The 13,555-nt window shown below is 48.1% G+C and overlaps 2 protein-coding genes across 5 annotated transcripts in view; one reads left to right on the forward strand and one right to left on the reverse strand.

The window, feature by feature from the left end:
* MAU2 (MAU2 sister chromatid cohesion factor) overlaps window positions 1-3,421 on the reverse strand; it is a 40,084-nt gene extending 36,663 nt beyond the window's left edge. For all 4 annotated transcript variants that reach the window (XR_010730394.1, XM_066268378.1, XM_066268368.1 and 1 more), the window contains exon 1: window positions 3,130-3,421. Coding sequence is in view for 3 of the 4 variants with exons in the window: in XM_066268378.1 (XP_066124475.1) it covers window positions 3,130-3,405 (276 nt within the window). In the remaining variant the exon portion in view is untranslated. The remainder of the gene's footprint in view (window positions 1-3,129) is intronic.
* Window positions 3,422-3,742: 321 nt separating this feature from the next.
* Window positions 3,743-13,555, forward strand: part of SUGP1 (SURP and G-patch domain containing 1) — a 31,359-nt gene continuing 21,546 nt past the window's right edge. The window contains exons 1-3 of the mRNA XM_066268391.1: window positions 3,743-3,783; window positions 5,396-5,567; window positions 12,544-12,644. Coding sequence (XP_066124488.1) covers window positions 3,750-3,783; window positions 5,396-5,567; window positions 12,544-12,644 — 307 coding nt within the window. The 5' untranslated portion in view covers window positions 3,743-3,749. The remainder of the gene's footprint in view (window positions 3,784-5,395; window positions 5,568-12,543; window positions 12,645-13,555) is intronic.

Here is a 13,555-nt window from a genome sequence, read left to right on the forward strand (position 1 = left end):
CTTTCTGAAAAGAAATTGGAAGTCCTGGCCAGATAGCTCAGTTGATTAAAGCATCATCCCAATATGCAAACGTTGTGGGTTTGATCCCTGGTCAAGAGACATATAGTAACAGATCAATGCTCCCGTGTCTCTCTCTCTCTCTCTCTCTCTCTTAAATCAATAAATAAATTTAAATATTAAAAAAAAGAAAAAGAAATTGGAACTTGCTCTTCAGGACTAGAAACTAGCAAACCACTTCTAAAAGAAGAACACAGTATGATTCTTTATTGGTGAAGCTGGGAAAGGGAAAAAGAAAAGTTGACAGCTGCCTGATTTGGGGAAAAGGCACAACTGATAAAAAAAAATTAAAGCAAGCATGCTTGCATTGCAACAGAAACAACTACAGAAAAAAAGAAAAACAGAACTGCATTTTAATTCAAATCTAAACAAATTCCCAACTGGGGATGCACTGACAGAAAGAAAGGGATTTCCAGGTATAATAACATCAGTGTAAGAGCTACGGAGGGGAATCTGTGGCTCCCTGGAAGACCCCACAAGATTAAAGTTTTATAAAGTCAAGGAAAGTCACTTCACAAGTGTAAAGGTTTAAAATTATGGGTCCAGAAGCCAAGTGGCTACAAGGAAGTAATATGAGGCATGGCTGCTTCCCTTCCACAGCACCAAAGGGACCAAAATGCAAAGATATACACAGTGACTATGAACCACTACCAGAAACAATGGCTCCTGAGACAAGGAAAGGAAGGTGGCAGAATTTGCTGTTTATTGAAAGGGGAGAACTTCAGAACAGGGGCATACGCACTGGGCCCAGACCATAGGAGTCACAGCCACCAGCCACCCCATACCCAAGGAAGCCTAGAGCTTCATTTGATCTCAGCCTCATCACTGCCCAAGAGAGACCCTGACACAAACTAGTCATGGACCACTGAGAGCTCTGGCATTCCTTACCCATGGAATCTGATACCCAAGCAGCTCTCCAAGTTCACTTCTTCCACCCCATATAAGGCACTTTTTAAAAAAGATTTAATATTTTTAATTTAGAAAGAAGAGAGAAAGGCAAAGAGGGTGGGAGGAGCTTCTCATATGTGCTTTGACTGGGCAAGCCAGGCACTTCTAACCAGTGACCCAGATCAACGCTTTATTAATTGCACCATTACAGGTCAGGCATCAGCCTTTGCTCAAACGAAGACTCCCTTGCTACCTCTGGCAAACAAAGCTCCCTGTCAACTCCATCCCTTTTCTCTGGTCTATATTTTTCATGGTTCTTCTATCACTGCCTAACCTTTTATCACATAGTCATTATTTGTCTCCTTCACTAAAACATAAACAGTAGGGGCTGTTTTAGTTATTGTGGATCCCCAACACCTAGAAGTGGGTTTGTCCCCTAGCGTAAGCTGAATAAATATGTGCCAAATGACTGAAAGAATAAAACTTCAAGCCTGACCTGTGGTGACACAGTGGGTAAAGTGTCAACCTGGAATGCTGAGGTTGCCGGTTTGTAACCCTCGGCTTGCCTGGTCAAGGCACATGCTAGAACAGCAGTTCTCAACCTGTAGGTCGCAACCCCGGTGGGTCAAAAGACCAAAACACAGGGGTCGCCTAAAGCCATCGGAAAATACATATTTATTATACAATACTAGAAGGAACTACTAGGAGTTGATGCTTCCTGCTCCTCTCCTACCTCCTTTCTCTCTCTCCTCTATTTAAAATCAATAAGTAAAGCCTGACCTGTGGTGGTGCAGTGGATAAAGCATCGACCTGGAACACTGAGGTCACTGGTTCAAAACCCTGGGCTTGCCTGGTCAAGGCACATATAGGAGTTGATGCTTCCTGCTCTTCCCCCACTTCTCTCTCTTTCTCTCTCTAAAAATGAATAAAATCTAAAAAAAAAAAGTCAAATCTTTAAAAAGAGAAAAAGAATAAAACTTCACAAAAACAGTAACAACTTACTATCTCAGCATGGAATCTGGGGATCTTGAGCCCCAGATCCCAATTTTGTTAATAAGTTGTTGTGTGGCTTTGGTCAAATCACTTTACCTCTCTGGGCCCTTACTTCCTCACTCCTGAAACAAGAAAGTTTATCCAGCAAGAACTAAAGTCTTCCTCAGACTCTTTCCAGTATGCAAAACAAAGACCTGGTATCCTCCCAAAGGCAACTTGTAACCAGCCATAGGCGGGTTCAGATTTACCATTGATCAATCAACTTTAAATACTCCCAAGTTGATTCTATTCAGTAAGTCTCTCCTTTGATCAGAATACAAATAAATGACAAAGGCATGGTCTGACAGTTCAGTGTTGCGGTGAGAAGAAAAACTCCATAGCCACATTCTTGTAAGCACTAATATCTCACAGGTCAAGATGGGGGGTGGAGGAGAGGGGGCGCCTGCCCTCTGAAGGGGATGGACTAATGGATGGTGGGAGGGTGAGAAATCACCAAGTGAATACAGAAAAGGCAAGAGCTGGGAGAGCCCCTCCCTCAACCCCCACCACTGAACAACTAGCCCTAGAATCCAGCCCCCCCCCCCCACTGTTCCGCCTCCCTACAGGACTGCAAAGGACTAATTCTAGACTCTAGGCCTCTGCCTCCCACCTATGACTCCCGCATCACTTACAGAGACATAGTACCCTCCAGACACTTTATCAGACTTCCAGGTTCAGGGAGGGTAATGCTTTTCTAGGTTTCTGAGAGACCAAACTTCAGATTCCCAAGGGATGTCTGGACTGTCACCTCGACCCTCCAGTATCCCGAGTCACTCGGAGCGTTCAGCCTGCTGCTTCTGGGACTAAGCCCTGAAAGACCCATAGGCGATCTGGGGACGTCTCTACTGGCGCCAAAAGGTCACCTTCTCCTGAAAACCTGAAGAATTTGGGGACCCTGTTCGCTCTTCAGAAGAGCGGGGTCCTGGACCCTGTCTGTCACCAGATACGACGAATAATGACATACGAAGCAAGGCTCTCAGGTCCCCCGAGAGGCTGGCGGCTTCGGGGTCCTGCCGCTCATGCGGAAGTCGCACCCCAGGTCTCTGAGGAGCGGCCCGGGCGGCCCTTGCCCGCCGTAGTAGCGGCCCGTCGGCTCAGGTACCACAAGGAGCCCGTGCTACTCCCTCGCGGCCCGGCCCGGCCCGCGCTCACCGCTTTCTCCAGGTGGCTTCGCGCCAGCTCGCTGTTCTTGGTGTGGTGATAGAGCACCGAGCCGAGCTGCAGGTGCGTGCGGGCCTCGATGCGCTGCGGAGGCTTGAAGGGAAACACTGCCTGCAGGCAGTGCACACACAGGCGGATCTTGGGCGGGCTGGACGTGCGGAAATGCTCGGCGAAGCCCAGAAGAGCCAGATACCATGACTCGGCGGCCTCGGCCTGCGCTGCCTGGGCCGCGGCCACCTGAGCTGCTGCCGCCGCCTGAGCCGCCATTTTGGCCTCCACAACAACAAGCCGTCGCCACAGGGAGGCGGAAGTAGATGCACGGGCACTCCTCTCGTCTCTCGCGAGAGCTTCTGTACGAAGCATCCTGGAACATGTAGTTTGTATTTGAAGTGGCTGCAACTCCTGAAAAGTATGAAAAAAGAGGACGCCTTCTGAATCGCTAGACTGAGACCAGAAATTGCCTATAGGCCGATGCTTGCGTTCCTGCGAGAAAGACCCCAAGTGTTGCCGCAGTGGTAGAGCGTCGCTGGCCAACACGGACTACATCTCCCTTTAGGCCATGCGCACTATAACATGCCTTCTCAGGTGGCGCCGGAGCATTGTGGGATTGGATGAGTCTCAAGATGGACAATCGGGATGTTTCAGGTAACAGCCCCCGCCTCCCTACAAGCTCCCGCGTGGGTAAATCAAACTACGTGTGGCCGCTTTGCCCTCCGCCGGGCCTGTCCCAGCCCATTGGTCTCTCGCCTCAGCCTCTGGGCGGCCCAAGCGGCGGGCTCCGCACCTCCCGGTCTACCGAGATCCTAGACCCAGTTACCGCTCCCCACCCTGGGTCTGGTTTGCTGAGTGCGCCTGGCTTCTGTAAAGGTGGACACTAGATCCGCCCTGCGGCCACTTTCCAAAGAAACCACCCTCAGGGCCCCTCCGAGCTCCGCTCCCCGAAACAGCAGCAACCTTGGGCTGCCCTGCGCCTCTCTTTTTGTAGCAGTTGCCGTCTGGTCTGTGTGCTACTTTCTGGGAAAGCTGCTTTTCCGAACTACTCTCAGACACCCCTGGGTCATTCTGAGTCTTCACTTTACCACAAGCCTTGCCCTTCCCTCTCTTACAACCCTAGCCACCCTGTACTGGATGCATTCACCCATTGAACACATACTCAACTGTGTTTGTTATCAAGCACTATGCTGGGCGCTGAGGATGCAGTGGTAACCAAAACAGGGCCCTGCCTTCCTGAAGGTTACTTTCTACTTGGGTGTCAGACAATGAACCAAGAGGAAATATTTACAGAAAGAGTTGTGATGTGAGAGAGTAGAGCTAGAGGCAGCTGATTTGGGGTGTTCAAGAAAGGCCTTTTCGAGCATAAGACATTTGGAATGAGGAGAAGGTCTGGGTGGCAGAACCTTCTATGCAGAGGGGAGGATGGCAAGTGCAAAGATCTTGGGGTGGGACTGGCTTGCCATTTTGAAGAATGTCACGGATGTGGAAAGGGCCCATCTCTTGAACTTGTCTTTCAGAATTTGTGTTTTATTCAGAATCCCATGGGGAAACTTGGAGGTGTCTTCACCTCCACAGCTATAGCCCATGTCTAACACCACCATCTTTTGCTTGGAGCCAGAGACCTCCTTGTTTGTCTCCTTGCTGCTTGTGTCCTCTTTCCAACCAGTAGCCAGAGTGATCATAATAATTAAAATACCTATTTGATATTGTCAGCTTAATACTCCCTGACATCTCCCAAAACCTTAAATTAAAAACCAGCCTTCCTTTCTTGCACCCTCATTTCTGGAACTATTCGCTCAGGCCACACTGGACCCTCACTGGTCCTTGGATGCACTAGGCTTCATCCAGCCTTTGGTTTTTGCATCTCCCCCTTACTCTGCCTAGATTGTTCCCTATGTGGCTTTTCAGGAGGCTGTTTATCTATATGGTTTTAGCTTTATTGTTCTTTCTAGTTGTTACTTTCTGGATTCCCTAGTTATAGGTGCTCCTCTGTTACTCTTCCATACTCTTTTTTGGTTTCTAGCATACAGCTCATAGCACAATTTTGTAGCTACTTTTTTGTTACAAGTCTATCCTCTGGCATTCCACATGGGCAGAGACCCTCTCTTGTTTTAGCACCTAGCACAGCACCTGATACATAGCTCTGTAAATAAATGAATGCACGTATGTATGTTGCTCTGAATATCAGTTGCTGTGTGCAGCAGCTGCAGGGCATGTTGGTGAAACAAAGGTGATTTCTGATGTGCTTCCTTTCCCTCCGCAGGAAAGGCTAACCGGTGGTTTGGGGTTGCTGCTCCCAAGTCTGGAAAAATGAACATGAACATCCTTCACCAGGAAGAGCTCATTGCCCAGAAGAAACGAGAAATTGAAGCCAGAATGGAGCAGAAAGCCAAGCAGAATCAAGTGGCTAGCCCTCAGCCCCTGCATCTTGGCGAGTAAGTGCCCCTCTGAGGCTGAATTGGGGCCTTAGAGGGTCATGGGCTGAGGGGTTTTTGTTTGTTTATTCTTTTGTTTTTTTTTAATGTTTATTTTATTGATTTTAGAGAGAGGAAGGGAGAGAATGAGAGACAGAAACATCCATCTTTTCCTGTATGTGCCCTGACCAGGGATCGAACCGACAACGTCTGTGCTTCAGGATGATGTTCTTTTTTTTTTTTTTTTTTTACAGAGAGAGAGAGTCAGAGAGAGGGATAGACAAGAATGGAGAGATGAGAAGCATCAATCATTAGTTTTTTGTTACGCATTGCAACACCTTAGTTGTTCATTGATTGCTTTCTCATACGTGCCTTGACCGCGGGCCTTCAGCAGACTGAGTAACCCCTTGCTCGAGCCAGCGACCTTGGGTCCAAGCTGGTGAGCTTTTGCTCAAACCAGATGAACCCGCGCTCAAACTGACGACCTCAGGGTTTCGAACCTGGGTCCTCTGCATCCCAGTTCGACGCTCTATCCACTGCGCCACCACCTGGTCAGGCTGTTTTGTTTTGTTTTGGAGAGAGAGAGAGAGACAAGAAGAATCAAGTGGTAGTTGCATCACTTTAGTTCATTGATTGCTTCTCATATGTGCCTTGACTGGGCGGTGCCAACTAAGCAAATGACCCCTTGCTCAAGCCAGCAACCTTGGACTTCAAGCCAGTGACCTTTGGACTCAAGCCAGTGACTATGGGATCATGTCCATGACCCCAGAGTCAAGCGGGTGACCCCATGCTCAAGCTGGTGAGTCTGCACTCAAGCCGTATGAGCCCACGCTCAAGCCAGCAACCTCAGGGTTTTGAACCTGGGACCTTAGAATACCAGGTCGATGCTCTATCCACTGTACCACTACCGGTCAGGTTAAAGGGTTTTGCTTATAAGAGAAGTCATGGTAAATCTGCCCTGGGCCACAGCCTGATGGTGCAAGGAGTAATACAGATTTCTCTCTTTCAGGAGGTTTAGTGGGGCAGGAGAGACAGAAGGAGTAGGTGGGAGCCCAAAGGATGGCCTTCCAAACTCTTTCACTCACCAGTTACTGCTGACAATCTGTAGGCCAGGGGTCAGAGATGTAGCACAGAGCAAAAACCTAGACTTCACCTCTGCCCTTATGAGGCTCACAGTCTACTAGTGAAGGGGATACCAGATCTATCTCCAGAGCTGCTGGTAGGTAGTATGAGGCAGTGTGTTTCCACTATAGGGGCACAGAAGAGACTGCATCCTAAAGGCCCAGGCAGAGCCCATTGAGGAAACGGAAGGGCCTGCCAGGCAGAAGGCAGGAAGAGAAGAAAGCCCTCTTGTGTATCAGGCAGGCAGAGCTGCTACACCAAAAGGAGTATTCCAGAGCCAGGCAGAAGGTAGCTCAAGCAAGGTTTATTCCCACCTATCCTGAGAAACACTGGGTACCCAAGAGTTTTGAGCGGGGGTGGTGTGATCAGGGTGATAAGATTGAAGAATTTCTGGCTAGAGATAATCAGTGGGAACCCTGTCTATCCTATGTGGTCTGAGGTGTGGATCATGTTAACTCTCCACAAAGTTCTGTCCCAACTCACACCTTTTCTAAGAGTCTGTGCCTTCTCCGTGAGGCAGGATTGAGACCCTATTCTTGTTGGAACCCAGGGCCTAGCATTTCCAGGGCACCTAGGAACAAGGGGATTGGATGTTGAGAGATCTGTCAGTGGCTGGGTTCTCATCTGTAGGGTTTTATGGAAAGACTCAACCTAGATGGGAAAGGCCTTATAGGATTGATTCCAAGAGTGTCTCCTTGAGTCTGCTGGATCAGAGCTCAAGGATCAGGCAACTGAAAGGGAACATCAGGTGGGTGGGTATATAGTATAGGTACTATGCAAACAAGTTGTAAAAGCATAGAATACCGATGTTTAGATTTTCTTGCTGAAGAAAGAAGAAACATTCAAGTTGCCTCAAAACAACTATTTTGGGTTTTTTCTTTTTAATTTTTTACAGGCACAAAGAGAGGGATAGACAGGGGCAGACAGGAATGGAGAGAGATGAGAAGCATCTATCATCAGTTTTTTGTTGCGACACCTTAGTTGTTCATTGATTGCTTTCTCATATGTGCCATGACCGTGGGCCTTCAGCAGACTGAGTAACCCCTTGCTCGAGTCAGCGACCTTGGTTCCAAGTTAGTGAGCTTTTTGCTCAAGCCAGATGAGCCTGTGCTCAAGCTGGCGACCTTGGGGTCTCGAACCTGGGTCCTCGGCATCCCAGTCTGACACTCTTATCCATTGTGAAACAACTGTTTTGATAATATTCCCTTCCTACATCTTTGCTTTGTTTTATAAAGTTCTGATCAATTTTGTGTGATGCTCCCCGCCTTTTTTTGTTTGTTTGTTTGTTTGTTTTGTATTTTTCTGAAGCTGGAGACAGGGAGAGACAGTCAGACAGACTCCCGCATGCGCCTGACCGGGATCCACCCGGCACACCCACCAAGGGGCGATGCTCTGCCCCTCCGGGGCGTTGCTCTGCCATGACCAGAGCCACTCTAGCGCCTGGGGCAGAGGCCAAGGAGCCATCCCCAGCGCCTGGGCCATCTTTGCTCCAATGGAGCCTTGGCTGCGGGAGGGGAAGAGAGAGACAGAGAGGAAGGAGGGGGGGTGGAGAAGCAAATGGACGCTTCTCCTGTGTGCCCTGGCTGGGAATCGAACCTGGGTCCCCCGCATGCCAGGCCGACGCTCTACCGCTGAGCCAACCGTCCAGGGCCCTCCCCGCCCTTTTTATTTACTTTTTAAAATTATTTTATTTTTATTGATTTTAAAGAGGAAGTAAGGGGGGAAGAGATAAATATGTATTTCTTATTCTACCTATTTACACCTTCTTTGGTTGGTCCTTTTATGTGCCCTGACCAGCGATCAAACCCGCAACCTTGGGGTATCAGAAGAATGCTCTAACCCACTGATTTTCAACTGCTGGTCCACAGACCCGTGCCTGTCTGCCAGAAATTTTATGACAGTTCACAAAAGAGTTACCGGTCCTGGTGTTACATCTTTCAAGAACCAGCACAATCATACAACATCATGGTGGTTAACTCTTTCACACAATCATACAATATCAGCAGCTCCATTCCTTCAAGCATCAGCCCCTGGGCACTGAGGATAGCTCTGTCAGTCCAAGCTCATTGGTATCAGGTGCTGGGGATAGCTTGGTTGATTCAAGCATTGGCCCCAGACTGGGATTGCTAGGGGGGTGCAGGAGTCTGTCTCACTTTCTCTCCTACTCTCACTTAAAAAAACAAATTCTAGCCTGACCAGTGGTTACCCAGTGTATAGAGCATCAACCTGGGACACTGAGGTCCCAGATTTGAAACCCCGAGGTTGCTTGCTTGAGCACAGGCTCATCTAGCTTGAGTGCAGGCTCACCAGCTTAAGCACAGGGTCTCCAGCTTGAGTGTGGGATCATCAACATGATCCTGTGGTCATTGGCTTAAAGCCTAAATTCACTGGCTTAAGCCCAAGGCTGCTGGCTTGAGCAAGAAGTCACTGGTTCGGCTAGAGCCCCCCAGTTAAGACATGTATGAAAAGCAATCAGTGAACAACCTAAGTGCTGAAACTACGAGTTGATGCTTCCCTCTCCCCTCCTATTTGTCTCTCAAAAAAAAAATTGCTGTAGGTGGGCTCCATTTTCTCTATTCATCAAGAGCCAGCCTTTTAAACATCTGTATAATACCCCTACCATTTGTTTTGGGTGATTTCCAAATGGTATTTATTTGCTGGCTCACTATTGCCCTGAAAAAAAAATTTTTTTTGACAGAGACAGAGAGAGGACAGATGGGAACAGACAGAAAGAGAGAGAGAGAAAAGCATCAATTCTTTGTTGAGGCACCTTAGTTCATTAATTGCTTTCTCATATGTGCCTTGACTGGGGAGCTACTGCAGAGTGTGACTGCTTGCTCAAGCCAGTGACCTTGGCTCAAGCAGGTGACCTCAGGGTTCCCAACCTGGGTCCTCTGCGTCCCAGTCCAGTGCTCTATCCACTGTGCCACCACCTGGTCAGGCTATAATTTTTTCTTGTCTTTCATTATCCCTTTTTCCTAAGGGAGGTACACACAGTGTGAGGGCATAAACAGGGTCACCAGAAGGCCCTGCTTGTTAAATGCCAAGTCTGAATCTTCTCTCTCATATAAAATAACTTTTTTTTGTATTTTTCTGAAGTTAGAAGCAAAGAAGCAGTCAGACAGACTCCCGCATGTGCTCGACCAGGCTCCACCTGGCGTGCCCACCAGAGGGCGATGCTCTGCCCATCTAGAGCATTGCTCCGTTGCAGCAGGAGCCATTCTAGCACCTAAGGTGGAGGCCATGGAGCTGTCCTCAGCGCCTGGGCCAACTTTGCTCCATTGGAGCCTTGGCTGCAGGAGAGGAAGAGAGAGAGAGAGAGGAAGAAGAGGGGGAGGGGTGGAGAAGCAGATGGGCACTGCTCCTGTGTACCCTGACCGGGACTTCCACACACCGGGTCAATGCTCTGTTGCTGAGCCAACTGGCCAGGGCCTTTAAAAAAAAATCTTTAACACGCCCTGGCCGGTTTGCTCAGTAGTAGAGCGTCGGCCTGGCGTGCAGGAGTCTCGGGTTTGATTCCTGGCCAGGGCACACAGGAGAAGCGCCCATCTGCTTCTCAACCCCTCCCCCTCTCCTTCCTCTCTGTCTCTCTCTTCCCCTCCTGCAGCCAAGGCTCCACTGGAAGTTGGCCCAGGCGCTGGGGATGGCTCTATGACCTCTGCCTCAGGTGCTAGAATGGCTCTGGTTGCAACAGAGCAACGCCCCAGATGGGCAGAGCATCGCCCCCTGGTGGGCATGCCGGGTGGATCCCAGTCAGGCGCATGCGGGAGTCTGTCTGATTGCCTCCCTATTTCCAACTTCGGAAAAATACAAAAAAAAAAAAATCTTTAACAATATCTTATAAATGTGGTAGAAATTATAGATAATAGAGGAGAGGAAAATGGGGAAAACCCAAAATTAGTCATGACACTGCAACCCAGACAAGTGCTGATTGCATTTTGGTAGATCTTTCTAACAATTTTTAGTTCAATTATATTTTGACATAAGTACAACCACACTGTAAATATTAACATCATGCCTTTTTGTTTTTCATTTAATGTTGTACTTAACTGCTTTACCTCTAAAAATTTAACTCTTCAGGGCTGCTCTATTTGCCCTATGGATGTCCCATAATTTATTTAACCCATGCCTCTTGTTTCTTTTTTTGTTTTGTTTTTTGTATTATTCTGAAGCTGGAAATGGGGAGGCAGTCAGACAGACTCCCGCATGCGCCCGACTGGGATCCACCTGGCACGCCCACCAGGGGGCGATGCTCTGCCCATCCAGGGCGTTGCTCTGTTGCAACCAGAGCCAGTCTAGCGCCTGAGGCAGAGGCCATGGAGCCACCCCAGCACCTGGGCCATCTTTGCTCCAGTGGAGCCTTGGCTGCTGGAGGGGAAGAGAGAGACAGAGAAGAAGGAGAGGGGTAGGGGTGGAGAAGCAGATGGGCGCTTCTCCTGTGTGCCCTGGCCGGGAATTGAACTCGGGACTTCCGCATGCCAGGCTGACGCTCTACCACTGAGCCAACCAGCCAGGGCCTCCTCTTGTGTTTTTTTTATGGTTTATTAGAACAGAGTTCTCATAAAACTGAATTCTAAAGGAAAAAAACCAGACCTGTGGCCTCCCTGAGCTTTTACAAACTAAATAGGATGTGTCCATATGCTGGATTGTTATTTGGCTTTGAGAGGCAGTATGTATGAAGACTCTTTGAGATTGGGACAGGATGGTATGTTGTAATAGAAAATGGAAGAAGTAGGACAATTTTATGATCACAGCCTTATTTCCTTCTACTTATAATTTAGTAGGGCAAACCAAAGAAATCCACCGAAGTGTTAATAGTGGTTATTGTGAGATGGGAAGACTTGGGTTTTTGCCTTTGCTTTCTGTATTTCTCTTTAACCACATTCTCATTTGCTCAGAATGAGCCTCTCTTTTATGATAGGAAAAAATAGATTTGAATTAAATATTCAAGCCTTGGGTTTGCTTTTAAAAAGATTTAAAAAAAATTTTTTAAGTTATTACTTGCAAAAAGTAAAGAAATAATCATTTTAAAAATAATAAAAATCGCCTGAACAGGCAGTGGCATAGTGGATAGAGCGTCGGACTGGGATGCAGAAGGACCCAGGTTTGAGACTCTGAGGTCGCCAGCTTGAGTGCGTGCTCATATGGCTTAAGCAAAAAGCTCACCAGCTTGGACCCAAGGTCGCTGGCTCCAGCAAGGGGTTACTGGGTCTGCTGAAGGCCCGCGGTCATGGCACATGAGAAAGCAATCAATGAACAACTAAGGTGTCACCACGAAAAACTGATGATATATGTTTCTCATTTCTCTCCGTTCCTGTCTGTCCCTCTCTTTGACTCTCTCTCTGTCCCTGTAAAAAGAAAAAATTTAAAAAAATAAAAATCTCCCACCAAGATATTGCTTTGGGTATTTTTCTCTGTGTGTGTAATCCTCACAGAAGTGCTGGCCAACCCAGACCCAGAGCTGAAGTCACACGTGGTACAGCCACATACACGTGCTCTGTTTTAGAGAATTCTAAAGTCTAGCTGGGAAAACACATGGGAGCCAGTAACAACCCAGATAATTAGTTTACAACCGAACTAGGAGCTGTGTAGGAAGAGAGCCAGTGGTTCTGAGTTGAGGAGGCCATTTGGACTGGGAAGATCAGTATTCAGGTAGAGTTGACGTCAGTATATGTAGCATTACTAGAACAAGATTATTTCTACCTTACTACTCTGAAGGTTGCTCTTTGCACTCAGTAGTCCCTACACGTCTTTGGAGGGTGGTTTTGGGCTCTACCAGGTAAGAACTCAGATGAGTGTGGAGCCAGGACAGGCAAGACATGTGCTAGCCCCTCCACTCAACATTCACTGTCTCTGTCTTCTGTCTTGGGTCTAGAATTGCAAATGCAGAGAATTCTTCCATTTCCAACAAGTTTGCTAATGACGGCAGCTTCTTGCAGCAGTTTCTGAAGTTACAGAAGGCGCAGACTAGCACAGGTGAGTGCAGTCTCCCCGTTTCATCTCCTACACAGGTAGGACATTAGTTCATGCTGTCTACTCTCTCCCGCTGGGGATCTCTGGCTTCCTCAAAATAGCAGGCCCTGCCTCAGACTTGTTCCTTTTATCCTGAGTTCTTTGAGCACCCCCATTCCACTCATCCCTACACTAAACACCCAGGGGAGACCATGGATCCTGATCTCAAGGTGCTTACCCTATAGGAGCAGAGACAATTCAGGTTTCAGTCCAGGGTCATGGGGGCTGGGACTAAGCAGGCCCAGGGCTGTGGGACCATGGCTGCGGTCAGAGCAGCAGCTCAGGTGTGAGGAATGGGAGTCCCCATTCATAGGTGGGGAGCTACCTGGCCCACAGGAGCCCAATGAAACATGCCAGATATGAGAATCACTGCCCTTAGGGAGTCCACTGATAACTATGGTGATGCAATTCACCAGTCAGAGCTCATTTTTCCCTGTAAGAAACATACTAGAGAAACAGCTGACATTTGACCTTTTTCAGGTTTTCTAGAAAACAACTAAAACATTCACCTACAGGGAGGGAGAACAGGCTGCCCTTCATTGTAGGGTTATAGTTCATGAGCTGTGTTTGAAAAGCCCTGAATGTGCTTGTTCCAGCCTACCAGTGACAACCAGAGGGAAAGGTTATAAGGTGGGTGTGGGATTCAGTTCTTATTTGGAAGAAGCTGGTGGGTCCTTGGGCTGTCAATGCAGGTGTTCATGATACCTCTGCCCAGAGCTGCTGCTTGCAGAGCCCTCAGCTGGATAATCAAAAAGTCATGTCTTGCTGAACCTCAATGTCCTCATTTGTAAAATGGGGGTGGTGTCTTCTCTGAGTACCTACCACTTGCCAGGAATGATGCTGGAAACTGAGGACCCAGCCCCCAGGGACTGATG

This window comes from Saccopteryx bilineata, chromosome 1 (genome assembly GCF_036850765.1).
Source record: "Saccopteryx bilineata isolate mSacBil1 chromosome 1, mSacBil1_pri_phased_curated, whole genome shotgun sequence".
NCBI lineage: Eukaryota > Metazoa > Chordata > Mammalia > Chiroptera > Emballonuridae > Saccopteryx > Saccopteryx bilineata.